Source organism: Rhinoraja longicauda, chromosome 11, assembly GCF_053455715.1.
Source record: "Rhinoraja longicauda isolate Sanriku21f chromosome 11, sRhiLon1.1, whole genome shotgun sequence".
In the NCBI taxonomy this organism is placed as follows: domain Eukaryota; kingdom Metazoa; phylum Chordata; class Chondrichthyes; order Rajiformes; family Arhynchobatidae; genus Rhinoraja; species Rhinoraja longicauda.
In genome coordinates, this window is record NC_135963.1 from 46,325,463 (window position 1) to 46,353,074 (window position 27,612).

Consider the following 27,612-nt stretch of genomic DNA (forward strand, 5'->3'; position numbering starts at 1 on the left):
TGGGGGAGGTGAGTGGGGGTGGGGATGGCGGAGTGGGGGTGGAGTGAGGGGAGGGGGGGTTGGTAAGGGAAGGGGGGAGTGGGGGTGGGGTAGAGGGATGTAGTGGGGGGGAGTAGGCGGGGTGAGGGTGCTAGAGCAATACAGCAGAGGCTTTGGGTCCACGGCTTGCTCTGGCTGCAGCGCAGGCGCCACGGGGCCAAGGTGAATGGTACCCTCTCCCCTTTTCTGTCCCTCCTCGCCTAACCACGACCCCGGGTGACACTCCCCGCCCGCCCATTTTTGGAAAATACCTCGGATCCATCCCGGCCTCTTTATTTTACATAGGATCTTTATTTAATTGATTTTCATTTTATTATTTTTTAAAAACAATTTATTTTAAAGAAAAACGCGAGGGGTACTGGGAAAAGGGGAGGTCGTGGGGAAAGGGGGGTTGTGGGGAGAGTAAGAGTGGGGCTGGGGGAGGAGAGAATGGGGGTGTGGGAATGGGCCCAATGGGCCCACTTTGCTAGTATATTATTAAAACTCTCATCTTGTGTACGTATATATTTATATTTGCTTGTTTGTCTGTTCCCGAAATACAGCAACAATGGTACACGATAGCGTAACAATTTTAGCACCACCTTACTCACCATTGTCCTGCGGTTCAAATGGTTGTTATATTTTTTAAGTTTTTTACCTTTTAAACTTTAAAAATCCCTTTTCTACCTGCCCTGCCCTGCCCGTCAGCCGTGTTCGAGGTCACAATGGGAACCCAACGCGTCCGCGTCTGCGCAGTTGAGGCCCGTTGATCTGATACTTACGTAAGATGGCCGCCTGTTCCGTGCATGCACAGAACAAACGGGTCCGCGCCTGCGCAGTTGGGGCCTGTTGATCTAATACTTACTTAAGATGTCCCGCTCTCAACCTGGCCCCAGCACCATCACCATCACCATCACCGGACTACAACCCCCAGCAGCACGGCACACACATATACTGCGACCTTTCTCTTCTTCTTCTTCTTCTCCTCCTCCCACTCCGCCATCTTTTGCGCGCCTCCCGCCGCGTCACTGCACGCCGGGAGGTATAGATCCCGCCCCCACCTGGCCCCAGTATCCCGGACCATCACCGGACTACAACCCCCAGCGGGCAGAGCGGCACAGACACACACACATTGCGGCCGCTCTCCTTCTTCTACTCCTCCAGCTCCACCATCTTGTGCGTGCATCCCGCCGCCGTGTGACTGGGGGGGGGGGGGAGGAGGGGGGATAGAGTGGGTGAGTGGGAAGGGGAGGAGGGGGGATAGAGTGGGTGAGTGGAAGGGGAGGGGGGAGTGTCGGAGAGCCCCTTAGAGTGGAGCGGTGGTGGGGGTGAGGGTAGGAAGGCGGTTGAGGGGGCATGGAGTGCGTGAGTGGGGGGTAGGGAGGGTTGAGAGGGGATGGAGTGGGTGAAGGGGGGGTGATAGGAGGAGGGGGGTTAATGGGGATGGAGTGGGTGGGGGAGGGGAGGGTGCTAGAGCAATGCAGGAGAGCTTTGGGCCCAAAGGATCCTCCCTGTTCTAGTTTATTTATAAAAGGATGACCCAAAGCATGACATTCAAATTTACATAGCCCTCTCTCCAAATGACTATAGTCCCATCGATAGTCTCCATCAATGCATTGAACAGATAAACAGCTGGATGAGACACAATTTTCTCCAGCTAAACAAAAATAAAACCGAGATAATTGTCTTCGGTCCACATGACAAAAGATTGATAGCCTTGATTCTCTCTTGCAGGTCAGAAATCTTGGTGTAATTCTAGACTCTGATCTAAACACTTCAACAGCCACATAAACTCAATAACTAAAGCAGCCTACTATCACCTGAAAAACATTGCAAGAATCAGAGGTTTCATGTCTAAACAAGACCTTGAAAAGCTCATCCACGCATTCATTTCGAATAGGCTTGATTATTGTAATGGTCTTCTGACAGGCTTATCTAAAGGGGAAGTTCGCAAGTTGCAGCTCGTCCAAAACGCCGCTGCTAGAGTCTTAACAAAAGCTAAAAAATTTGAACACATTACACCAATTCTCAGATCTCTACACTGGCTACCACTCTGTCAGAGAATCGAATTCAAAGTACTCCTAATTGTCTACAAATCACTTAATGCTCTTGGACCAAAATACATATCAGACCTTCTCTCACCTTACATTCCAGCTAGACCCCTTAGGTCAGCTGGGACCAGTCTATTAAACACTCCAAGAGTAAAACCAAAACACGGTGAAGCAGCTTTTAGTCACTGCTTCGTGCATCTGGAATAAACTCCCCGAAGAACTCAAACAGGCCCAAACTCTAAATATATTCAAAACTAGGCTTAAAACCTTCATGTTCTACAGTGTCTATGACTAGCACTTTGATTCTTGCTACTCTATATATCTTACTTTTGGTCTATTCTTATTACTTTTAATCTAATTTTATTACTCTATCGTTCGCTCGTGTGTCAGACGACGTTAGCTCGCTGTTGGCTTCTGTCGTCGTCCAACATGTTCACAGAATTGGTCGCCCGATGCGTCACAGAGTGCATCATGTCGTCTTTTCTGGGGGTTCACCACGAGGGGGCTTCTGTCATGATCCCCCATTACTCTATTAATCTTACTTATAACTATTATTTATTTATCTTATTACTCTTATTATTTGTATTTCCCTACCTTTTCTCCTTGTTCTATATTGTTTATGCTCTGTGTAAAGCACTTTGAATTGCCATTGCTGTATGAAATGTGCTATGTAAATAAACTTGCTGTGTTTTGCCTTGCCTTGATAAAGGAGGTAGATTTTAATAACTGAGAAATTTAGAGAAGGATTCCAGAGCTTAAAGCCACTGAAACCATGACCACTTTTGGTGGAGTTATTAAATGTTAAGAACATCAATATGAGATTTAGAGAAATCTGGAGTGGCATATTTTAGTCAGAAGAATGAAAGATAGTATGTGTAAAATGGTATGATTTTAAAAGGGGTGAACAGACAAAAATATATTTTATTTATAAATGAAGGAACATATGCAGACTTTCATAAAACACTAGACCAAGTCCAAACCTCACCTGTATGGGTGCAGCACCCTCTCCTCCTCCCCCCCTCCCCCTCCTCTCCCTCCCTCCCTCTCCCTCCCTCCCTCCCCCACCCTTCTTCCCCCTCCATTCACCCATCTCTCTCCCTCCCTACACCTCCCTGCTCTCCCCTCCTCCCTCCCCTTCACCCTCTCCTCCCCTTCCCCTCCCCCCCACTCCATCCTCCTCAACCTTCCTTATCATCATCATCATCATCATATATATACAGCCGGAAACAGGCCTTTTCGGCCCTCCAAGTCCGTGCCGCCCAGCGATCCCCGCACATTAACACTATCCTACACCCACTAGGGACAATTTTTACATTTACCCAGCCAATTAACCTACATACCTGTACGTCTTTGGAGTGTGGGAGGAAACCGAAGATCTCGGAGAAAACCTACGCAGGTCACGGGGAGAACGTACAAACTCCTTACAGTGCAGCACCCGTAGTCAGGATCGAACCTGAGTCTCCGGCGCTGCATTCGCTGTAAAGCAGCAACTCTATCGCTGCGCCACCGTGCCGCATTATCTTCCCTTCTCCCCCCTCCCTCTCTCCACCCCCCTCCCACCCTCCCTCGGATTTAAACTTTAAAATGTGAATAACTTTAAAAATATAACACCGATTTCAATGAAACTTCTTCCATTAGCACCGAAGGGTTGACGGTGATTTAAGGTGGGCCTAAAATTGTTGTGCTATCGTGTACCGTTTTGGCTGTAGTTCAGGAACAAACAAACAAACAAACAAACAAGAGTTTTAGTATATAGATTGTATTGGCCTAGGCTGAAGTAACTTATTCATTTCAGGGCACTTACCTTAGGTGATGTAAGAGTCAGACAGAGAGTGCAGAAGAGAGATACTGGTGTTAGGCAAAGGGAACTTGTATGGAAAAATGCTGAAGCTGGATTGTTTTTGGAGTAGAGACAGTCATGAGAAAAAATGATTGAGATATCCTAAATCACATATTATTTATGGAGAATCTTTTCAGAGTAGAGAATACGGGAAAGAAGCAAAGACAACATGAGAACTTTTCTTTTGGATAGTGAATTATTATAATGTAACTTCCAAAAGGGATTTTGTGAAGTATTTGAAAGCAAGGTATCAGCAGAGTAATGGGAAAAAGCTTGATGAGCTAGATGGTCTTCCAGGTTGTATCATCCTCTTGTTTGAATAAACACAACAAATTGTTAAAACTATAATTCTATTATCTGCCGTAAAAGTTAAAACATTTTGACAGCCCAAAATGTAATGTGCTCTTAAATTGAATGGAGGTATATTACAGTGAACAATTGAATACTCTACATGTGGTGGGATGTGTGTGAACCCACATCCTCAGTCTTTCTAGAGTACAGGTCACTCGGATATAATACACGTTTCCATGACACGAATTGCATATTTGCGAGTGATAAATTAGGGCACCCTATCGCAGTACGCAGCCCAAATTGGTTGTAATGTGATTTCGATCGAGAACTAGAGAGCCACTTAAATTTTGTGTTGGAAATTGGCAAGAAGAAAAAAAAAGTCTTGGATAAAATAGTTGACGGGGAAAAAGAGTTTTATTCAATCTCCCCACAGTAAACTGACATGATTCCTCTCTTCCGAATACAGCTACACATTCATGTAGCTTGTGGTCATTGAATTTGACAATCGTGTAGGAAGGAACTGCAGATGCTGGTTTAAACTGAAGATAGACACAAAAAGCGGGATTAACTCAGCGGGTCAGAAAGCATCTCTGGAGAAAAGGAATAGGTGACGTTTCGAGTCGAGACCCTCTTCAGTCTGAAGAAGGGCACCGACACGAAACATCACCTATTCCTTTTTTCCAGAGATGCTGTCTGACCCACCGAGTTACTCTAGTTTTTTGTGTCTATCTTCAAATTGGGCAAGCATTTCATTGACACCTGTGCAACAATACCCTATTAAGCAATGTGAGATATAGCCTTCAGTGTTTTTAGCTTGTAGTAACAAAAATAAACATTGCTAATGTTTTAATTTTGAAAATCCTGTAAGGAAAAAAAAACTTGTTGCAAGCTTGAAACAGTCTTGGTCCTAACCCTCCATTGACACAATTGTTTTTGAATAATATGAGATTTCTACAGAATACAATTCGCATTATAGCACAAGTATCTGTAACTTATTTCTCTTTGCAATTGAAATTAATCAGGGATAATTACAATACTACAAATTGAGTAATGATTGACGCAGATAAAATTATCTAAAATATTTTGTTTTGAAACTTCAAGTATATTAGATAGAGTCATAGAGTGTGGAAACAGGTCCTTCAGCTCAACTTGCCCATGCAGACCAAACATGCCCCGTCCACACTGGTCCCACCAGCCTGCGTTTGGCCAGTATTCTTCCAAAACTATCCTCTCCATGTACCTGTCCAAATGGTTTTTTTTTAATGTTGTGATAGTACCTGCCTCAACTACCTCCTCTGACTGTTCATTCCATATACCCACCACCCTTTGTGTAAAAAAAAAAGTTGCCCCTCAGGTTCCTGTTAAATATTTCCCCCCTCACCTTAAACCTATGTCCCCTGGTTCTCGATTCCCTAGTCTGGGTAACAAAATCTGTGCATTTACCCTAACTATTCCTCTCATGACCTTATATATCTCTATAAGATCACCCTTCATCCTGTGCTCCAAGGAATAAAGTCCTAACCCTCTCAATCTCTCACTATAACTCAGGCTCTTGAGTGCTGGCAACATCCTCGTAAATCTCTACATCCTTAACACCATCTGTCCTATAACAGGATGACCAAAACTGAACACAATACTCCAAATAGATATACCAAATAGTCGTATAATAATTCTATTAAGAAAATACAGTATTTCTTAACATATCTTAATTTATTGTATTTTCAAGACTCCACCTAAGTTGCTAGAATATAAATCTAGTAACTTGACATCTCCCTGGCAACTTGTGGAAGCTACCATCAACGTGGATATTCATATCCCTGTCGCAGCAACTGCCGATAATCAGTTTGACAGGGGTTCATTGGTATGTTACTTAATATTGTTTTTCATTAATGCTGATTAAGGCTTCTTGACTCAAAACGTCTTCATTTATACTGAATTTTCCTATTATTTCTAAAATACTGTATTTGGTTGAACAATGCGGCATGGAAAATAAATACGTTTTGTTGAGAAATGCAATGACGTTTAGCAAAGCAGTGACCTAATTTATTGTATTACCAATATAAAGGAGGCAATAAATACAATATTTAATAAGCTTCTAAAATTAGAAATGAGCAAATACAGAATTGTTGCAGAACCATTGTAGGTGCTTAAATTATACAATGAAATAATAGATGAAAAGATAATATATATAATCATATTATTGTTTTGGTGAGAGTCATGAGCAGATAAGCAGACATTGAACAGTTGAAAATTAGATAGAATCATAAAAGCAGAAATTATTTTGATGTAAAATGGAACATAGGATTAAAGTGAAAATTAACATCTGATAAAATAAGTTGAAGTTATCAACCTTGTTAGTTCTTCCTTAAGAATGGTTTCTCTTTGTTTAGAAATATTTTTTTCATGAATCTCAGAAGAATCCCAAGTTCACATTGTGACATAAAGATTGAGTATGGGGGCAGGAAGAAGACAATCATCAGAAATAGTTGGGACCAGGAGTTACTGTTTATCCTCCATGGATGAAGGTTCTTACATCAACCCCGTTGGCAATATAGTTGAAATCCATGGTATTAAGCGGCCCCAGCTGTTGGGTCTACACTTACCTGGAGGGAGGGAATCTTTAACATCAACTATCTAAACAAAGCTGGTTCATTGTGGTTAAAAGGTTTCTGCACAGCGCTTGGCTTTCTGGTCATGTAAACAGATCCAGCCCATAGAAACGCTTTGACAATCAACTAAGCAATACCGATGCATAGAAATATAAACAAGGAACTGCAGATGCTAGTTTACATTAAAAAAAAGACACAAAGTGCTGGAGAAACTAAATGTGTTAGGCAGCACCTCTGGAGAACATGGCAAAAATGTGAGTCAGGACCCTTCTCATAAGCTATGCCCACAGACTCAACTATCAAGCCATTAAACAAATTTGAATATTTGTGTAAACCTCTGGCATAAACACCTCAAAACTATTCTAAATGTGTTATATGTAAAGAATAAAAATACAATTTATAAAATTAAAAACAAACAAATATAACGAGAAGCAAAATGCAACGCAATTACAGGAAGTTTGCATTCTGCTACTGGACTCAATTATGAATCATTGGAGCCCAGCTGGGAATTTGCTGATCCAGCATTTGTGAAGCACACACAAAACTTATGGCATTTCTTTTGAGAATCCAGTTCATAACACTGATAAAGAAAATAACACTTTCAATAACACTGTACAGAAAAGCAAGTTGGATGCTTGCAGAAGTTAATGATTTTTTGTATAAAGGTCTTCACTCAAAAGCAGATGAAATTTGTCTCCAGAAAATTTAATTTCAGTTGGTTTTTCTCACAGAGAAATATTGAAAATGTATTTATGCTCAAAAGTGGCTCAGGCATGTTATTTGAGCATGTGTATATTGTTTTGAAGGAAGATGCATAGTTCTTTTTTTTAAAGAAAAAGCAGTTATATGTAAATGATTTGGAAATTTAATGTGTCATGAGTGTTAATTTATATCTTACTATTTTTGCAGTTCGTATAATTTTTATTGAGTATTTTCTCTTCCATCATTACCCCTCTTCAGAAAGGTCTGCACAATTGGGCAAAACAGATGTTGCAGAGTAATTACCTGATAGGTGGATATTACAAAGACGAAGAAAGCATTATTGGTGAAGGATCAGTAAGAAATATTTTGATTTGTTACTCTTGGTTGCATACATGACCAAATACAATGTTGAAATAATTTTGTGTAACATGATAGCATTGTACGCTACTTCAGAAATTAGGTTCCATTGATATCTCAATTTAAAAAAAATAGTTTTAGTTGTACCACCACTAAAACTACTGATACATTTCAAAGGAAAGAAAATTATAGTATGATTAAATAGTTACTATGACACATACAGTAAACCCTCGTTTTAACGGGCCCCTTCATAATGGATTTTGGTTATAGCGGACCGACCTGCCGATGCCAACAGCTTGCCCCGGCTCAAACCGCCTCCATGGCTGCTTCGAGCCCTGGTTTCCGATGCCACCTCTGTCTCGCAAAGTGCACCAGCGGGCCCTTCTTCAGGCATGGCACAGTCCGGTTGATGCAGCTGTTGCTGCGGCTCACATTGTAGCCCCTGGGGACAGCTCTTTCTTCGGGCTGCTGCCACCGACAGGATGCACGTGGTCACTGTGGGGCTCCCTTCCCTCCCACCTACAGCTGCTTCTTTCTGCCGGCCATTGCGTTGTCCACTCCCTGCTCGACCGCCGCTGCCTCCTCCTCCTCCCGTTGCTCTGTCCACCTAGCCTCTTTCCCCTGAGGGTTTACTGTATACTAAAATGCACAATCATCCATGATTCTAACCCTTAAATCTAAACTGAAACATTTTTGTTTTACTTTCACAGAAAAAGAAGACACCAGTGGAAGTCCAATTTCTGTCATCTCTTGTTAGTTCCCTGAGTTTTAATTTTTAAAAGTTCCATTCTTTTATTCTCTTGCGTCTAGTTTAGATATTTAAACATTGATGCTAATGTTTATTGAAATATTTAAAGAAAATTGTATTTATAATGACATTTTCAATATTATTTTAATAATACTTTCACTTTATTATGTTTCAATGCTGTTTAAAATAATTTCATAGATTTAGCACTTAGTAAATACTTTATCACTTTTCACTATAGACAATTGCTAGCAGGATAACATATAAAATGAAAGTCATATGTTACAAAAACTGCAGATATAGTTTAGTTGAGAGATACAGCTCTGAAAGAAGTCCTCCATCCCCATCGAGTCAACGCTGATCAGCAATCCCCACATATTAACACCATCCTACACACAATAGGGACAATTTACAATTTTACCAAGCCAATTAACCTACCAACCTGTACGTCTTGGAAGTGCAACGAGACCTTGGTCTCCTTGTACACCAGTCACTGAAAGTAAGCGTGCAGGTACAGCAGGCAGTGAAGAAAGCTAATGGCATGTTGGCCTTCATAACGTGAGGATTTGAGTATAGGAACAGAGGTCCTTCTGCAGTTGTATAGGGCCCTGATGAGACCACATCTGGAGTATTGTGTCCAGTTTTGGTCTCCTAATTTGAGGAAGGATGTCCTTGCAATTGACGCAGTGCAGCGTAGGTTCACAAGATTAATCCCTGGGATGGAGGGACTGTCATATGAGGAAAGATAGGAAAGACTGGGCTTGTATTCACTGGAGTTTAGAAAGATGAGAGGTTATCTTATAGAGACGTATAAAATTATAAAAGGATTGGACAAGCTAGGGGCAGGAAAAATGTTCCCAATGCTGGGGGAGTCCAGAACCAGGGGACACAGTCTAAGAATAAAGGTGAGGCCATTTAAAACTGAGGTGAGAAGAAACTTTTTCACCCAGAGTTGTGAATTTGTGGAATTCTCTGTCACAGAAGGCAGTGGAGGCCAATTCACTGGATGAATTTAAAAGAGAGTTAGATAGAGCTCTAGGGACTAGTGAAACCAAGGGATATGGGGAGAAGGCAGGCAGGTTACAGATTGTGGATGATGAGCCATGATCACATTGAATGGCTGTGCTGGCTCGAAGGGCCAAATGGCCTCCTCCTGCACCTATTTTCTATGTTTCTATGTCTTTGGAGTGTGGGAGGAAACCGGAGGTCCCGATGAAAACCAGCGCAGGTCACAGGGAGAACGTACAATCTCTGTACAGACCACATCCGTAGTCAAGATTGAACACGGGTCCCTGGCTCCCTCATTGCCAGAGTGAGGCTACATGCAAACTGGATGAACATCACTTAATTTTCTGCTTGGATAGCTTACATATGAACATTGAATTCTCCAATTCTCGCTAACACCCACCCTCCTTTTTTTAATCCCGCTCCCGCTTTCCTACACCCCCCCCCCCCACCCTAGTACACACCCATTTCTCTCAGTACCCTGCCCTCTCCTCTTTCTCCCTATCCTACCATCTATAGCCCACCCCTAGTTTCACTTTTTACTTTTCTTATTTTGCACCTTTTTATCTCCTTTTCACCTCTAGCCTTTGTCCATCCATGTGCAAATCAAAGCTCCCTCAACTATCCTTTTTCAGGCTTTGTCAACCCCCCCCCCCCCCCCCGCCTCTTTTCTAGCTTTCTTACCACCTACTACAATAAGACTGAAGAAGGGTCCCGACCTGAAATGCCAACAATGCATGTTCTACGGAGATGTTGCCTGACTCTCACACCTGCACTTTCTGTTTCTTTTTGTAAACCTGAATGGGGAGGGGGGGGCGGCATGGTGGCGCAGTGGCAGAGTTGCTGCCGTATAGCGCCAGAGAACCGAGTTCGATCCCGAGTACAGGTGCTGTATGTACGGAGTTTGTATGTTCTTCCCGTGACCTGCATGGGTTTTCACCAAGACCTTCGGTTTCCTCCCACACTCCAAAGACGTACAGGTTTTTAAGTTAATTGGGTTGGTTCTAAATATAAAATAGTCCCTAGTGTGTGTAGAGTAGTGTTAATGTGCGGGGATCGCTGGTTGGTGCAGACTCGGTGGACCGAACGGCCTGTTACTGTGCTGTATCTCTAAACTAAACAAAAAATCTGCAGTTCCGTGTGTCTCCTTCCATCTTTCCACTTACCTCCCTGACTTACAGGTTATCTTAAGCCAGCGTTATTTTGCAGCAGCCTAAAGGCAGCAAATTTTAAGAACAAACCTTTCAGGAGAGGACATAACCTCTCATGAGAGGAATAGATCGGGTAGATGCACAGAGTCTCTTGCCCAGAGTAGGTGAATCGAGAACTGAGGGCATAGGTTTAAGTGAAGGGGAAAAGATTTAATTGGAATCTGAGGAGTAACTTTTTCACACAAAAGGTGGCTGGTGTATGGAACAAGCTGCCACAGAGGGTAGTTGAAGCAAGTACTATCCCAACATTTAAGAAACGGTAGCGCAGCGGTAGAGTTGCTGCTTTACAGCGAATGCAGCGCCGGAGACACAGGTTCGATCCTGACTACGGGTGCTGCACTGTAAGGAGTTTGTACGTTCTCCCCGTGACCTGCGTGGGTTTTCTCCGAGATCTTCGGTTTCCTCCCACACTCCAAAGACGTACAGGTATGTAGGTTAATTGGCTGGGTAAATGTAAAAATTGTCCCTAGTGGGTGTAGGATAGTGTTAATGTACGGGGATCACTGGGCGGCACGGACTTGGAGGGCCGAAAAGGCCTGTTTCCGGCTGTAGATATATGATATGATATGAAACAGACAGGTACATGGATAGGACAGGTTTGGAGGGATATGGACCAAACGCGGGCAGGTAGGACTAATCTAGCTGGGACATATTGGCCGGTGTGGGCAAGTTGGGCCAAAGGGCCTGTTTACACACTTTATGACTCTGAGACACTAATGAAAACCAGTTTGTGCAATGAAATGCAACAGCAACGAGTGGACAGCCAGGCTTATTCAAATGAATAGTCCTCCAAATGTTATTTAGTGTTCCCTTTCAGGATGTTTGATGAAGAAATATGTCCCGAATCTTTACTTTTTATTCATGTTGACTGGCATCTTGAGTGTTTAATGTTCTTTGTTTTGTTATGTCATTGCATTTCAATTATTTTTTTAAATACTAAAATAATTTGCTTTTAAGCCTGAAATCGTTCCAGATGACACTTTAGCTCTTATAGAAAGCTGTGGCAGTGCTATTTATGTGACGGGCACAGTGCGCAGTAGAGCCTTTCTTCATGGCAGTAAAACAAAAGTGAAAGATGCCATCCAGGTATGTAATTTTTAAGCAAGGTGATTAAAAAATTTGCATCCTCGATTGAAATACTGTCAGCAAGATGAAATATAAATCCCAAAACAAACATAAGGAACAAACAAGTTATTTCTGAGCAGTTGTCAGTAACTAGTGTGGTTCCAAAAAATTCAACGCTTGTTCCACAGTTATTCACAGTATACATTAATGATGTATATAAAGGAATATTTCCAAGTTTGTGGATGACACAGAGCTGAATGGGAGCATGAACTATGAGGAGGATGCAGAGAGACTCCAGTGTGATTCGAACAGGTTGTGTGAGTGAGAAAATCCATGGCAGATGTAGCATGATTTGAATAGATGTGAGAAATCCGATATGATAGAAAAGAACACAAAAAATCTGATTTTCATCTGGAAGTTAATATATTTGAACAAGGAGAAGAGCAATGACATGAAAGTAAGCATGTAAGCGCAGTAGGCAAATTGTAGGTTGTCTTTCATAGCGAGATCTTTTGAGTATGGAACATGGATGACTTAAGGGCCTGACCCAGTTACGCGATTTTTAAGGCGAATGCCGGCGACTGTCAAAGTCGTAGCAGATCGCCGAAATTTTCTTTTACCCTACGACAATGACCACGACAATGCCGAGTCAGGTCGATACAAGTTACTTTTTTTGTGAAACTAACACCTGACTAAGAAATTACACCGTCTTCAGAAACATCGCAAAATTCCCGCGCTTACCTGACCGTCAAACTCTCGCCTCCAATCTATCTGTCAAATGTCCTGACGGTAAATAAATTGGTTAAACAAAACTATCTTCTGGTATCTTCAAATGCCTTTTCTTAATTTAATATTACGTGCTTCTAAATGCATCTGCGACAACCTAGCAATCCTGGGGACTGCATGCGACCGCCCGCAATAAGCTACGATACCTGACGACAAGCCAGCTGTCGCCGAGAAATTTCTATCGGGAAAATTTTTCCATGACGCGCCGAGATCCGCTACGATTCATTGAAGACTCCTCACGATCATGTCCGCGACACCCCAGCGAACGTTCGGCGACAGCCTAGTCGCCGGCAGTCGCCTTAAAATCGCCTAAGTGGGACAGGCCCTATAGTGCAATTGTAAAGTACTTTATTGAGAGCACTACTTGAGTATTTTATGCAAATTCAGTCTCCTTATCTGAGGAACGAAGCTTCAGTAATGGAATGAGTGCAGTAAAAATTCACCAGACTGAATCCTGGGAGGACAGAGCTGACATATGAAGAGTGATTGGGGTGATTGGGCTTAGAGAGAACTTTTTTTAAAGTTATAAAAATCCTGATGGAACTGGAGAGACTAGATGCAGGAAGATGGAATACAGATGGTGGGAGATCCAGGGACCACCGTTTAAGGATACAAGATAAGCTATTCAGGACTGGGATGAGGATAAATGTATTTACTTGAAGAGTACTGAAATGTGGAAGCGTCTACCACAGAAAGATGCTGTCCAAATCACAAAATGTATTGAAGAATAAATCGGATATAATCAAAGCTAAAGAGGTCAAGGTTTGAGAGTAGAAAGCAGAAGCAGAGTATGGAACATGGATGATCATCCATGATTATGCTGAATAGCAAAGCAGGCTAAAAGGATCAAATGACCTACTCTTGATCTTATTTTCTATGTTTGTATGAAGCTCCTCTGTGCTTTTGATCTTGTTTGGTGTAACATAATTTTATACCAAAAATTATGTTACTCTGCAAAGTGGGATATCCTGACTTTGGGTTGTAAAGAAACAGAGTAGACATATTAATTTTAGTTATTCAGTAAATGGAAATGCACAGAAGGTTTACATTGGATGTATTCAAAGGTCAATTATATGCCATTGAATTTTTAAAAATAATTTCTAATTTTGTAACAAAATGTACCAAAAGAGAATATAAGATTATTTGTGTGCCATTAAGACTCATCATTTACATTTGGTGCATGCATGCCATTGTGAACATTTTGACTATATACGAAAAGTTTGTTCATTTAATTTTGCTGAAAGAGTTCTTTGTCTAGCCTTGCTTTCCAACAACAGATTCTGAGGTCTGACTTAGTAAAGTAGGGCTTGCAGAATCTAATTATAGTTTACTGCATAGAAAGAGACAGGGCTGAGGAGAACACCCCATTAGGTATGAAATCTTTTTAAAATGCATGTACCTGTACATTGATATTTTCTCTGTAATTGAAAGTGCTTAACTTGGAACTTCTTTAAACAAAAGAGATGCTTTTTTTGATATTTCAAAATGATGCTTGCCACTTGATCATTTTGTTTTTAGGACAGGATAAAATATAATTACTGTGATGTAAAATAGTGTACTTTTAATACCAATTAAAATGTCATAGCTAATCAAAGCTAATGCAATTTTTCTCAGTCACTAAAAAGAGATGTGCTGAACACTGTCTATGTTCGCTGTGAAATGGTATTTGAGGATCGAATTGTAAACAAAGGTGGCGGTAAGTAACGGCCATTGGTTTCACTAATTTATTCTGTAGTAATGCTTGTATTGGACTTTATCCATTTAGTTTAATGTTTGGTATTAATGTGTGACAAAAGCAGTACTCGTGTATATGTATTGGGCAGTTAAGATTATACCGTTGTATTATATCTGCTTAATAATAATGCAATTCACAGCAATATAACCGCACCTCAAGAACAACATAATTAATAGTACCACAAACTATATTTCATGATGAGGTTTGGTGCCCTTGATCTTCTAGGTTCAGCTATTGACATAGTGTTGTCCACTATTTATTGATTAACCTGAAGGCGAGGGCCGGAAAGTGCTAAACATTCCTTATGGTAACGATAGATTCTCTGCCACCAGAATTCAGTTCCACTGACTTCAGACATGTAATCTGGAAAGTAGCATGTTTAGTGAATAGAATATCAAGATTAAGGAAACCGTAGGTGATAAATACTATAACTCTTTGCTTGAGGCAGCAGATACAGAATATTCTCCATTGTTGTTAAACAATCAGCTGCACTGAATCTTTAATGAGTCTTGGAAAGTAGGTCTGTCAGTTGTGGGTGGCATCTTTTGCAGTTTCTGATAACCCTGCAAAAAACTGGCACAATAGTCAAAGTTGGCATGGCTTGACAAACAATGGGAATGCTACAGTGCTATGCAGTAAATTTCACTCTTCCAATAGAAAATCTCCAGCAATACATGTGCACAAATGTGAGTCCAAAGACGAGGCTTCCTTCAAACTTTTCTCCAATGCTGTCTAAATTAAGATGAGGGTAATGTATCCTTATACACAATCCTCACTCCTGAATCTTATCAGGCAAAAAAACTCTAAAATGGAAGTGCATTTTTATAGACATTATTATAGTCAATTTACAGCATGATAATAACTTTTTTCAGTGATGGGGCCATTGTTGTAAGAAGAGCTATTAAACAATTCATCATGCATAGTGGAGAGAATGCAGATAAAAATGGCCCATCTGAGAAATTGTGGGGTGGGGGGAGGGAGAGAAGGGAGAGGGAAGCTTAATGACTTAGAGGGTGTTGGGATGTGTTTGGCCATCTGAAGATGAGTCTAGGGACTGTGGGGTAGGCTGTGAGAAGGAACTAAAGTATGGGATGAAGGGGAGGAGATGGGTTGTAGCAAAGGATAGGGGCTTGGGCTGTGAGGTTGAATCCAATAGTCCACTGTGAATCAGGACAGTAGTGGGGTTGGGTAGAGGTGTTGACCAATGGATGAATCAGAGCTTGGAGAGAGGAGAATAGATTGGGTCAGATGGCACAGGTTTGGCAATTTGGGGTGGATAACAGGTTCATCCAGTAATTTGGGAAGTTGGTATTGAGAGGATTGGGTCATCTGAGCAGTCAGACTTGGATCTCCTAGGGGACAAAGGTTTGAGGCCATCAGGTGATTGGAGGGTCAGGGAATGTATAATATTCAAACTACATGTTCCAGGAGTTCCTCACAGCACATGCTCCCTGGACAATTTTGTTTAACTTATTAAGCAGCATGCCAAATGAAACATACTCGAAACGATTGCTAGAGAGTATCAGACACAATGTACAAGCACAACTACTATCAGAAAGTCGAGAGTGGCGAGATATGGCTATGACATAGTCTCACAGCAAAAAGATATATGTTCAATTACATAACACTGAATCAATATGATTATGCAGTAAACCCTCATTATAACAGACCATATGGGTGGAAATGATGTCCATTATTGCTGAGTGTCAATTATAACTGAGTACGGTATTATCGTATGCAGTTGAAACAAAGAACTGTAGATGATGGTTTATACAGAAAAGAGACACAAAGTGCTGGAGTAACTCAGCGGTTCAGGCAACATCGCTAGAGAACATGGATAGATGACGTCAGGACCCTTCAGACTGATTCAGTCTGCTGAGTTACTCCAGCACTTTGTGTCGTTTTACTAGGCACTGATGTTGCTGATCTGCACCAGCAAGCCCTTCACCAGTTGACATGGCTATTGTTGTTGCCTTGGCCGTTAGCTCTTTCTTCAGGCTGCTGCCAAATACAGGGCCCCTCTCAGTCACTGAGGAGGGGGGGCTCCACCCTCTCTCACCTGCTGCCATGGTGGAGTATGTCGGCAATTCCGGGGGAGAAGGAGGGTGGGGGAAGAGGCCGAGTAGACAGCGCGACAGGAGAATGAGGAGACGGCGAACAAAGTGAAGGAAGAAGCGGCAGCTGGTGCACCTTGGGAGTCAGGCGGGGGGCCCTCGGAAGCCTGCACTCCAAGCAGCCGGAGGCCTGTCCGCTATAACCAAAATCTGTTATAAAAGGGTCTGTCAAAATGAGGGATTACTGTAATCTAAATTGTAAGACAACGTATGGAACTGTCACCGTCACTCTAATGGGATTATACTGTAGACCTTCCAATAGCCAGCGAGAGATAGAGGGACAGATATGTAGACAGATTATGGAAAGATGCAAAAGCAGCAGGATTATCGTAGTGGGTGACTTTGGCTTCCCTAATATTGACTGGTACTTACTAAGTGCAAAAGGCTTAGACTGCGCAAAATTTGTTAGGTAAATACAAGAGGGTTTCCTGAACCAATAGGTGGATTGTTCAACTTGAGGAAGGACTATACTGACCTTGTAGAGGCACCATACAGGGGAAGAAAGCCTGGCCAAGTGACTGTTGTTTCAGTAGAAAATTATTTTGAGAATAGTGATGACAACTCCATACAGACCTCCCAACCTGTCCGAATTTGGCGGAAAGTTTCCGCTTTCTTATTTCATTTTCGCCATTCCGATTTCGCCTCACATTTTTCCGCAAAACACATGCCTTGCCACTGGCCGCGCCTCGCTGCTCGCCGCTGGCCTCGCCGCTGGCCCGGCCTCGCCTCACCACTGCCGTCGCCTCGCCGCTGGCCTCAACTCGCCTCTGTCCCAGCCTCGCCCCGCCTCTGGCCCGGCCTCGCCTCGCCGCTGGCCCCGCCTCGTCTCGCCACTAGCCTCGCACTGACCTCGCCTCGCCGCTGGCCTCACCTCATCGCTGGCCCGGCCTTGCCTCGCCGCTGGCCTAGCCTCGCCACTGGCTCCGCCCCGCTGCTGACCGCTAGCTCGCCCGGCCTCGCCTCGTCACTCGCCGCCGGCCTTGCCTCGCTGCTGGCCAGGCCTGGCCTCGCCGCTGGCCTGGCCTCGCTGCTGGCCTGGCCACACCACTGGCCTAGCCTCGCAGCAGGCCTGCTCTTTCCACTGGCCTGCTGTCGCTGCTGGCCTGGCCTTGCTGCGTAGTATGAGGCACGTTGATGTTGAGAGGGGATGGGGTTGGTGAATGGGGGGAGAGGTTTGGATGCAGGGGAGGGGGAATGGGGGTCGGGGGTGAGAGGGCGGAGGAAGGGAGGGGCTGGGGAGGGGAGTGGGGTGGGAGGTGTGTGGAGGTGGGGGAAAGGGGAGGGGGGAGTGGAGGTGCGTGGAAAGGGAAGGGGTGGGGGTAGAGTGGGGCGAGTGGGGGTGGGGTCGGATAGTGGGGGGGAGTAGGGGTGGGGGGGGACATGGACCGTTGTGATTTGCTGTTGAAGACCACTGGAGCAAGTATGTCTTCAATGAAATCAGGTATGTGCAGTTTTAAATGAAATTCTTTCTTCATAACTTTGTCATACATTTTATGACCTTTGTTCTTTTATGCAATACCAAGAAAATTGAGATGTGTAAGGAAAAAGCAAAATAGAAAAAAACAAAACAAAACAAAAAAAAATTTGTGTTGTAAAAAGTATTTCTGTTTAATAACCTTTCTATAAATAGCAGAATATACTCATGATAGGCCTGACATTGTGCATATAGTCCAAGAACTACAGACTGTTGGAAATAATAGTTGTTTTTCACACATGAATGTAGTGCAACGCATATGCGCATTTGGCGTGCATACTTTTTTTCCCCTGAAAAGTTGCATTACGTGCCATATTATGAATTTTGATGTGAAATTTCGAATTTTGGACATCATAATTATGAATTTGTAAAATCAATTGTTGGGAGGTCTGCTCCATATGATTTAAGCTAGTTATGAATAAAAATAAATCTGAACCGTGTAGGAAGATACTAAATTGGTATGCTTGATTTTAGAATTATTCAACAGGAACTAGGGAGAGTAAATTGGGAGCAGTTGTTATTGGGTAATTCCAAATCAGACGGGCTTTAAAGTAAGCAGCAAAGAACTCAAGCGTGCAATCAGAAGGGCCAAAAATGGTCAAGAAATGTAATTGGGGAATTAAAGAAAATTCCAAACCTTTTTATGTGTACATTAGAAAACAAGAGGATACCCAAGGAGAAGATAGGACCTCTCAAGGGTTAAGGAGGGAATTTATGCTTGGATGAAATTATGAGATGCATAGATAGGGTAGACATTCAGAACCTTTATTGCGGAAATGTCAAAAGAGTGTGGAGGGCATTGCTTTAAGGTGAGAGGGGCAAATTTTCAAGGAGATGTTATGGGGAAGTTATTTTAAACAGAAGGACAGAAGGTGGTGAATGCCAGGAACGTGCTGCCAAGGATGGTGGTGGGGGCATACACGACAGTGGCATTTAAAAGGCTTTTAGTAGGGACATGACCATGCAGGGAATAGAGAGATATAGATAATGTGCAGGCAAACGAGATTAGTTTAACATGGCATCATGTTTGGCAGGGATATTGTGGGCCTAAGGGCCTGTTTTTGTGCTGTACTATTAGTAATGATGGGTCATATATTTGACAAAAATAAAATTCTGTAGATATGGAATATCTAAAATTAAAACTGAAAACTAAAAAAAACAGATCAAACAATATTTAGAGAAAAAAAGTGGCTAACATTTTGGGTTGATAAACATTCTTCAGAATTGGGAATTTTGCAAAATAACAAATCTTGTGAAGATGTGAGAGGACAGAAATCAAGAGTTTGAGGTTGGGTGGAATTCAGGAGATTCCAAATTGAGTACAAACAGTTGCATATGGAGAGTATTTGGTGACATAATAGTTAGTGCTACTGCCCCACAACTCCAGCAACCAGAGTTCAATCGTGACTTGCATGGTATCTGTGGGGAGTTTGCACATTTTCTCTGTGACCCTAAGTTTTCCTTGTTTATTCAGTTTCCTCCTATATCCCAAAGACTAACGGGTTAGTAGACTAATCTATATACTAAAACTCTTGTTTGTTTGTTCCTGAACTACAGCCAAAACGGTACACGATAGTGCGACAATTATAGGCCCACCTTACTCACCGTCGTCCCTTTGGTGTTAATGGAAGATTTCATTGAAATCTGTGTTATATTTTAAAAGTTATTCACATTTTAAAGTTTAAATCTTTCTCCTAGGGTGAGACGGGGGACAGAGGGAGGAAGGGGGGGCAGGGTGGAGAATAAGGTGGGTTGAAGTGGGTGGAGTAGGGGGGGGGGGAGGGAGGGAGGGGAGGGGAGGAGGAGAGGGTGCTGCACCGATGCAGGAAAGGTTTGGGCCCAATGGGTCCACTTGGTCTAGTTAACGATTAAAAGTAGCCCTGACTGCATGGAGTTCACTGGGGGAATTGCTGACTATTAGGAAATTCCAGTGGTTTAGAATCTGACTCACCAGATAATGTTTGCAAGACTCCTCTTTGGACCTGATGGGGCTCCGGTTCTGACTCACGAAGGTCCTGGTTCCAATGCTCCCTTCTGACTCATGACGATCCTGATTCACTCACCCTTTCCAATCACTGGCATCCCTGTTTTCATGCTCCCTTCTGACTCATGCTTCATAGTTTTTTTTCTCCCCCTCTTTTGCTCAACACCATTTATTACTTTCGCTATTTCGCTATCCCTGAATACATGTGCATTAGTTGTTTTATCCTACTTTCATTGCTGGATTTCCTGAACACCTGAGTCTGTCTTCGGCAACAGACCCTCGACTATATGCAAAATGTATTTCTCAAGCATATTTATGTAATCTTTATTAATACGAAGGAATAAGATTGAAGTAGAGATTTATTAAAACTAAATTCTGGTAATTTGAATAGGAAAAAAACAATTTTCACTATTTGTTCAGTCATACAGAATGGAAACAAGTCCTTCGGTCCAAATGCCCACACACCGACCAACATATCCCATCAACACTAGTCCCACCTGCCTGCATTTGGTCCATCTCCCTCTAAACCCATCCTATCCATGTACCTGTCTAAATGTTTCTTAAACGACCTGCCTCAACTACTTCCCCCAGCAACTCGTTCCATACACCCACCACCCTTTGTGATGAAGTTACCCCTCAGGTTTCCTATTAATTCTTTCCCCCTCACCCTAAACCTATCGTCTCCGATTCTTGATTCCCCTACTCTACGCAAGAAATTCTTTGTGTTTACCAGATCTATTCCTCTCTTGATTTTGTACACCTTTATAAGATCAAGCTCATCCTCCTGCGCTCCAAGGAATAGAGTCCTAGCCTGCTCAACCCCTCTCTATAGCTCAGGTCCCAGAGTCCTGGCAACATCCTTGCAAATCTTCTCTGCACCCTTTCCAGCTTGACATCTTTCTTATGACACGGTGCCCAGAACTGAACACAATACTCTAAATTCAGCTAAACCAACGTCTTATCTAACTGCAACATGACCTCCCAACTTCTATACTCATGAAGACTGATGGCCAATGTGCCAAAAGCCTTATTGACCACCCTATCTACTTGTAATGCCACTCAAGGAACTATGTATCTGCACTCCTACATCCCTCTGTTTACAACACTCCCCAGACCGTACAACGCACTGTTGTAGGTCCTGCCCATGTTAAACGTTCCCAAAATGCAACACCTCACATTTCTCTGTACTAAATTCCATCAAGCATTCCTCAGCCACATGGCCAACTAATCAAGATCCTGCTGCAATTTTTGACAACTATCTTCACTATACAATATCACCCACTTTTGTGTCATCTGCAAACTTGCTGATCATACCATCTACATGCTCATCCAAATCGTTGATATATCTGAGCAGGCCAGGGAGATTTGTCTACTTTCATACGCATCAGGACCTTCAGCACTTATTCGACCATAATACTGACTGCTCGCAAGACACTTCCAATGACTGCCCCAAGTTTCCCAGTCCTGGTAAAGTTAGGAGAAATACTTGTTGAGGACCTTGCCCATCTCTTGTGGCTCCACAGAGTTGACCACTTTGATGCTTGTGAGGTCCCACTCTCTCTTTGATTACCCTTTTTCCCTTTATATATAAAGTCTCTTGGGATTATCCTTAATGCTATGTGCCAGAGCTATCTCCTGTCCCCTTTTAGCCTTTCTGATTTTCTTTATTAGCATGGTCCTAAGTTCCTGAAACTCCTCCAGGGATACACTTGATCCCAGCTGCCTATGCCTGCCCCATGCCTCCTTCTTACTCTTGACCAGAGCCTCAATCTCCCAAGCTTCCTTAAGCTCACCTGCCTCGCTCTTCACTCTTAACAGGAACTCGCCAGCGCACGTTTAAAAACATCCCACTTTTCCGACTTTCCTTTTCCTTCAAACAACCTACAGCAATCAACTTGGAGTTCCTGTCTCACACACTCAAAGTTGGCCCTGCCCCAATTTAGAATTTTGACTTGTGGGCCCACACATATCTATCTTAAACCTAATAGAACAGTGGTCGCTGGTCCGATAAGGCTAACCCATGAACACTTCATCCACTTGCCGCTCTCAATTACCCAAGACTAGATCAAACGTTGCCCTCTCTCCTGTGGAGCCTTTTACATATTGCCAGAGTAAATGCTCCTGAATACATTTGACAAATTCCCCCTCGTCTAAACCTTTTGCACATGATACTCCAGTCAATATTGGGAAATTTAAAATCCCGCACTACGACAACCTTATTAGACTTGCAGCTGCCTGTAATCTCCTGGCATATTTGCTCTTCTAGTTGCCATTAACTATTTGGGGCTTGTAGTACACACCCAACAAGATGATCATTCCTTTTGTGTTCTTGAGCTCCCCCCATATAGCCTCACTAGACGAACTGTACGTAATGTCACCTCTGGCCACTGCCATGACTTTAATCAATAACGCAACATCCTTTCCTCTTATACTCCTGGCTATCCTGAAGCACCTGTACCCTGGAACATTTAGCTGCCAGTCGTGCCCCTCTCTCAACCAGGTTTCCATAATGGCTACAATGTCCCAGTCGCATGTACTTATCCCTACCCTAAGCTCATTTGCCTTACCCTTCAGGCAATAAGCGAGTTCGGTATCTCGATAAACGCAAGGAATCATGGGATTTGTAAAAGGTCACTCGGGATTTTTAAAAAGTGATCGCAGCGACCAGCGATCCCCACACATTAACACCATCAGATACCCACTACGGAACAATTTTTACATTTACCAAGCCAATTAACCTACAAACCTGTACATCTTTGGAGTGTGGGAGGAAACCGAAGATCTCAGAGAAAACCCACGCAGTTCATTGGGAGAACGTACAAACACCGTACAGACAGCACCCGTAGTCGGGATCGAACCCAGGTCTCCGGCGCTGCATTGGCTGTAAGGCGAGCGTTGTTGGCTTGCCATCCACAAAGTCCTTAGAGCACACGCGGCTGTTGTCTTTGGGGTCAGGCTGCCAATTCTTGCCTTTCTAGTCCTTTCGGTTGACCAGTTTGATCCAACGCAACTGGGCTGCTCCATCCCTCTTCTCTGTTGGAAATGGGTAGAGTTTGAAGGAAGACACAAAATGCTGGAGTAACTCAGCGGGTCAGGCAGCATCTCGAGAGAGAGAAGGAATGGGTGACGTTTCGGATCGAGACCCTTCAGAAGTCTGAAGAAGGGTCTCGACTCGAAACGTCACCCATTCCTTCTCTCTCGAGATGCTGCCTGACCTACTGAGTTACTCCAGCATTTTGTGTCTACCTTTGATTTAAACCAGCATCTGCAGTTTTTTTTCCCTAGAGTTTGAAGAGAGATGGGCAGAAACAGTTTCCCATTGCAAATTTACAGTTGTGGTTGTCACACACATTCTGCATCCACCTATTCAGGTGATACGTGCTATTCCCACAGCCCAAAATTGCACAAATGCACATGGCTTTGCCCAGTAACATATAAAACAAAATAAATAACAAAGTCAATTATATGTTAATTCAAATTCTGTAAGCATGGCCATTACAAGTTACAATGCAAAAAATAAAATGGTGCAAGTAGATTGAACTAATTTATACAATCACAAGATTATAAAAGAAAATTAGAATGTCAAATACGGATTAGACAATAGACAATAGGTGCAGGAGGAGGCCATTCGGCCCTTCGAGCCAGCACCGCCATTCAATGTGATCATGACTGATCATTCTCAATCAGTACCCCGTTCCTGCCTTCTCCCCATACCCCCTGACTCCGCTATCCTTAATAACTCTATCTAGCTCTCTCTTGAATGCATTCAGAGAATTGGCCTCCACTGCCTTCTGAGGCAGAGAATTCCACAGATTCACAACTCTCTGACTGAAAAAGTTTTTCCTCATCTCAGTTCTAAATGGCCTACCCCTTATTCTTAAACTGTGGCCTCTTGTTCTGGACTCCCCCAACATTGGGAACATGTTTCCTGCCTCTAAAGTGTCCAACCCCTTAATAATCTTATACGTTTCGATAAGATCTCCCCTCAACCTTCTAAATTCCAGTGTATACAAGCCTAGTCGCTCCAGTCTTTCAACATATGTCAGTCCCGCCATTCCGGGAATTAACCTAGTAAACCTACGCTGCACGCCCTCAATAGCAAGAATATCCTTCCTCAAATTTGGAGACCAAAACTGCACACAGTACTCCAGGTGCGGTCTCACTAGGACCCTGTACAACTGCAGAATGACCTCTTTGCTCCTATACTCAACTCCTCTTGTTATGAAGGCCAACATTCCATTGGCTTTCTTCACTGCCTGCTGTACCTGCATGCTTCGTTTCAGTGACTGATGCACTAGGACACCCAGATCTCGTTGTCCCCTTTTCCTAACTTGACACAATAGACAATAGACAATAGACAATAGGTGCAGGAGTAGGCCATTCAGCCCTTCGAGCCAGCACCGCCATTCAATGCGATCATGGCTGATCACTCTCAATCAGTACCCCGTTCCTGCCTTCTCCCCATACCCCCTCACTCCGCTATCCTTAAGAGCTCTATCCAGCTCTCTCTTGAAAGCATCCAACGAACTGGCCTCCACTGCCTTCTGAGGCAGAGAATTCCACACCTTCACCACACCATTCAGATAATACTCTGCCTTCCTATTCTTACCACTAAAGTGGATAACCTCACACATATCCACATTAAACTGCATCTGCCATGCATCCGCCCACTCACACAACCTGTCCAAGTCACCCTGCAACCTCATAGCATCTTCCTCACAGTTCACACTACCACCCAGCTTTGTATCATCTGCAAATTTGCTTATGGTACTTTTAATCCCTTCATCCAAGTCATTAATGTATATTGTAAACAACTGCGGTCCCAGCACTGAGCCTTGCGGTACTCCACTAATTACTGCCTGCCATTCTGAAAGGGACCCATTTATCCCCACTCTTTGCTTTCTGTCTGTCAACCAATTTTCTATCCATGTCAGTACCCTACCTCCAATACCATATGCTCTAATTTTGCCCACTAATCTCCTATGTGGAACCTTGTCAAAGGCTTTCTGAAAGTCAAGGTACAACACATCCAGCGGCTCTCCCCTGTCAATTTTCCTAGTTACATCCTCAAAGAATTCCAGAAGATTAGTCAAGCACGATTTCTCCTTCGTAAATCCATGCTGACTCGGAACAATCCTGTTACTACTATCCAAATGCTCTGCAATTTTGTCTTTTATAATTGACTCCAGCATCTTCCCCACCACTGATGTCAGAATAACTGGTCTATAATTTCCCGTTTTCTCTCTCCCTCCTTTCTTAAAAAGTGGGGCAACATTAGCTACCCGCCAATCCACAGGAACTGATCATATCATATCATATCATAAATATACAGCCGGAAACAGGCCTTTTCGGCCCACCAAGTCTGTGCCGCCCAGCGATCCCCGCACATTAACACTATCCTACACCCACTAGGGACAATTTTTACCTTTACCCAGCCAATTAACCTACATACCTGTACGTCTTTGGAGTGTGGGAGGAAACCGAAGATCTCGGAGAAAACCCACGCAGGTCACGGGGAGAACGTACAAACTCCTTACAGTGCAGCACCCGTAGTCAGGATCTAACCTGAGTCTCCGGCGCTGCATTTGCTGTAAAGCAGCAACTCTACCGCTGCGCTACCGTGATCCTGAAAATGATCCAATGTAATGGGAATCAGAAGAGACATGATAAGTCAGGAGACTCGTGACTAAGTTTTGTACTACACAACTTACACATGTACAAACAGAACTCATTCAGAAGTCAACAAACGTGCACACAGCCCGTGGCTGTGGACTAGTACAGCAAGAGGTGAAAAGCCCACAAATACTTTTCATATTATCTATTGATAGTTATAGAAATCATACATTTCATTCCATTCTCCCCCCCAAACAAAAATAATAAAAAATGGTTGTTATTCATCGTCACGATCTCACTCACTCACCGTAGCATAAAGCAACAAAACTACCCCAAAAAATCATAGTTTTGTACAAATGTACCATAAATACACCCAGTTAATAGTTTTGAAAGCTGTATTTTCTTACCTCGAAGAAGCAAAACTAGAAAATACGGATGAAACGCAGGTTAGTGTACATGCAGCAGCTCAGCTGGCGAAAATGTTTAGCATAAGTGGCCTATGACCTGGGCATGCGCAGTTGACATACCGAACTCGCGTATTGGTCTCAGCAACTGCCTTCGGTTGACTTTGCTAATTGCTTTTCCTTTCAAACCCTCCTATTCTTACTGGCATGAAATGGAAAAAGACTGCAACTGCCTACTTTTTAAGCACTTCTGCTCTGTTACTGCCTCTCAGTTTAAATCTTTTTAAAATGCAAAGCAGCACCAACTAAATTATGTATTTTGCTTCACTGGTTTTAAATATTTTCTGGGCTGAAAGTGCTGCACATTTACCAAATGTTAATATAAGGCTCATGTTTTTTAACAGATGCTGGCGATTCCACAAGCCATAGAGCTCCTCATAGAGTTTTTGCCTCAGTTCTGCCTTCCGGTGTTGCTTTTTGTGATTATGGATTTTCAGACGAGGGAACTAAGGACCTGGAAGACCGTTACAAGGAATTGTTGGATTATGATCTACATCCTGCACAGTTGGAAAGGGTTGAAGAAGTGATGTTGGGTAAGTTGTGCAAATATACTGTGGATGGCTTTCCTGCAAATCTATAAAAACATTGGTCAACTGGTTATTAACAGTATAGTTGTTTGCAATGATATTTGTGTACAGAAGCTCAATAAATGGTTGATATTCTGAAATAAACTTCCATTCAAGTTTAGATTTTGAGCTTGATGTAAATAATAATAACTACATTGTAGCAGGAGAATTTGTACTAAATTTTTTGAATATAATTGCTTAGACTGAAACGCAATTAAGGATAATGTGTGTGGATTGAAGCTGAAATTATTAAAAGTTGCTTTGGCTCTGTGGGTAAATTAAATGATTCTTATACAAGTTGCAACAAATTGGTAAATTTGTATTAGTATCCAATAGTCTGACATCAGTGGTGGGGAAGATGCTGGAGTCAATTATAAAAGACGAAATTGCGGAGCATTTGGATAGCAGTAACAGGATCGTTCCGAGTCAGCATGGATTTACGAAGGGGAAATCATGCTTGATTAATCTTCTGGAATTTTTTGAGGATATAACTAGGAAAATTGACAGAGGAGACCCGGTGGATGTGGTGTACCTCGACTTTCAGAAAGCCTTTGACAAGGTCCCACATAGGAGATTAGTGGGCAAAATTAAGGCACATGGTATTGGAGGTAGGGTACTGACATGGATAGAAAATTGGTTGACAGACAGAAAGCAAAGAGTGGGGATAAATGGGTCCCTTTCAGAATGGCAGGCAGTGACTAGTGGGAAAAAAAGTGATAGAATTGACCTGTTTCACATCAATAGTATCCTTCTGAAGGTTAAATTCATCAGTTTGATGTTACATAGAATCATTGTTTTAATTAAATCAGGCAAAAATCAAAGTGAGTGGAAAGTTAGTGCTCATTTCCTTCCTAAGTGTTGTTCTCAGGCATCCAAATAACTGAGTCATCTATATCTCTAGTTGTATATACCCAGCTGAGCCCAAATAATTGGATTTCTGGTCAGTTACTTATCCGAATAACTATCATTCAAATGGATTTTA

General features: G+C 42.8%; 1 protein-coding gene across 4 annotated transcripts in view; it reads left to right on the top strand.

Moving 5' to 3' along the window:
* odr4 (odr-4 GPCR localization factor homolog) overlaps positions 1-27,612 on the top strand; it is an 81,645-nt gene that overhangs the window by 39,925 nt on the left and 14,108 nt on the right. For all 4 annotated transcript variants that reach the window (XM_078407572.1, XM_078407574.1, XM_078407573.1 and 1 more), the window contains 6 exons: positions 5,927-6,061; positions 7,770-7,865; positions 8,579-8,620; positions 11,787-11,915; positions 14,295-14,376; positions 26,409-26,597. In XM_078407572.1, coding sequence (XP_078263698.1) covers positions 5,927-6,061; positions 7,770-7,865; positions 8,579-8,620; positions 11,787-11,915; positions 14,295-14,376; positions 26,409-26,597 — 673 coding nt within the window. The remainder of the gene's footprint in view (positions 1-5,926; positions 6,062-7,769; positions 7,866-8,578; positions 8,621-11,786; positions 11,916-14,294; positions 14,377-26,408; positions 26,598-27,612) is intronic.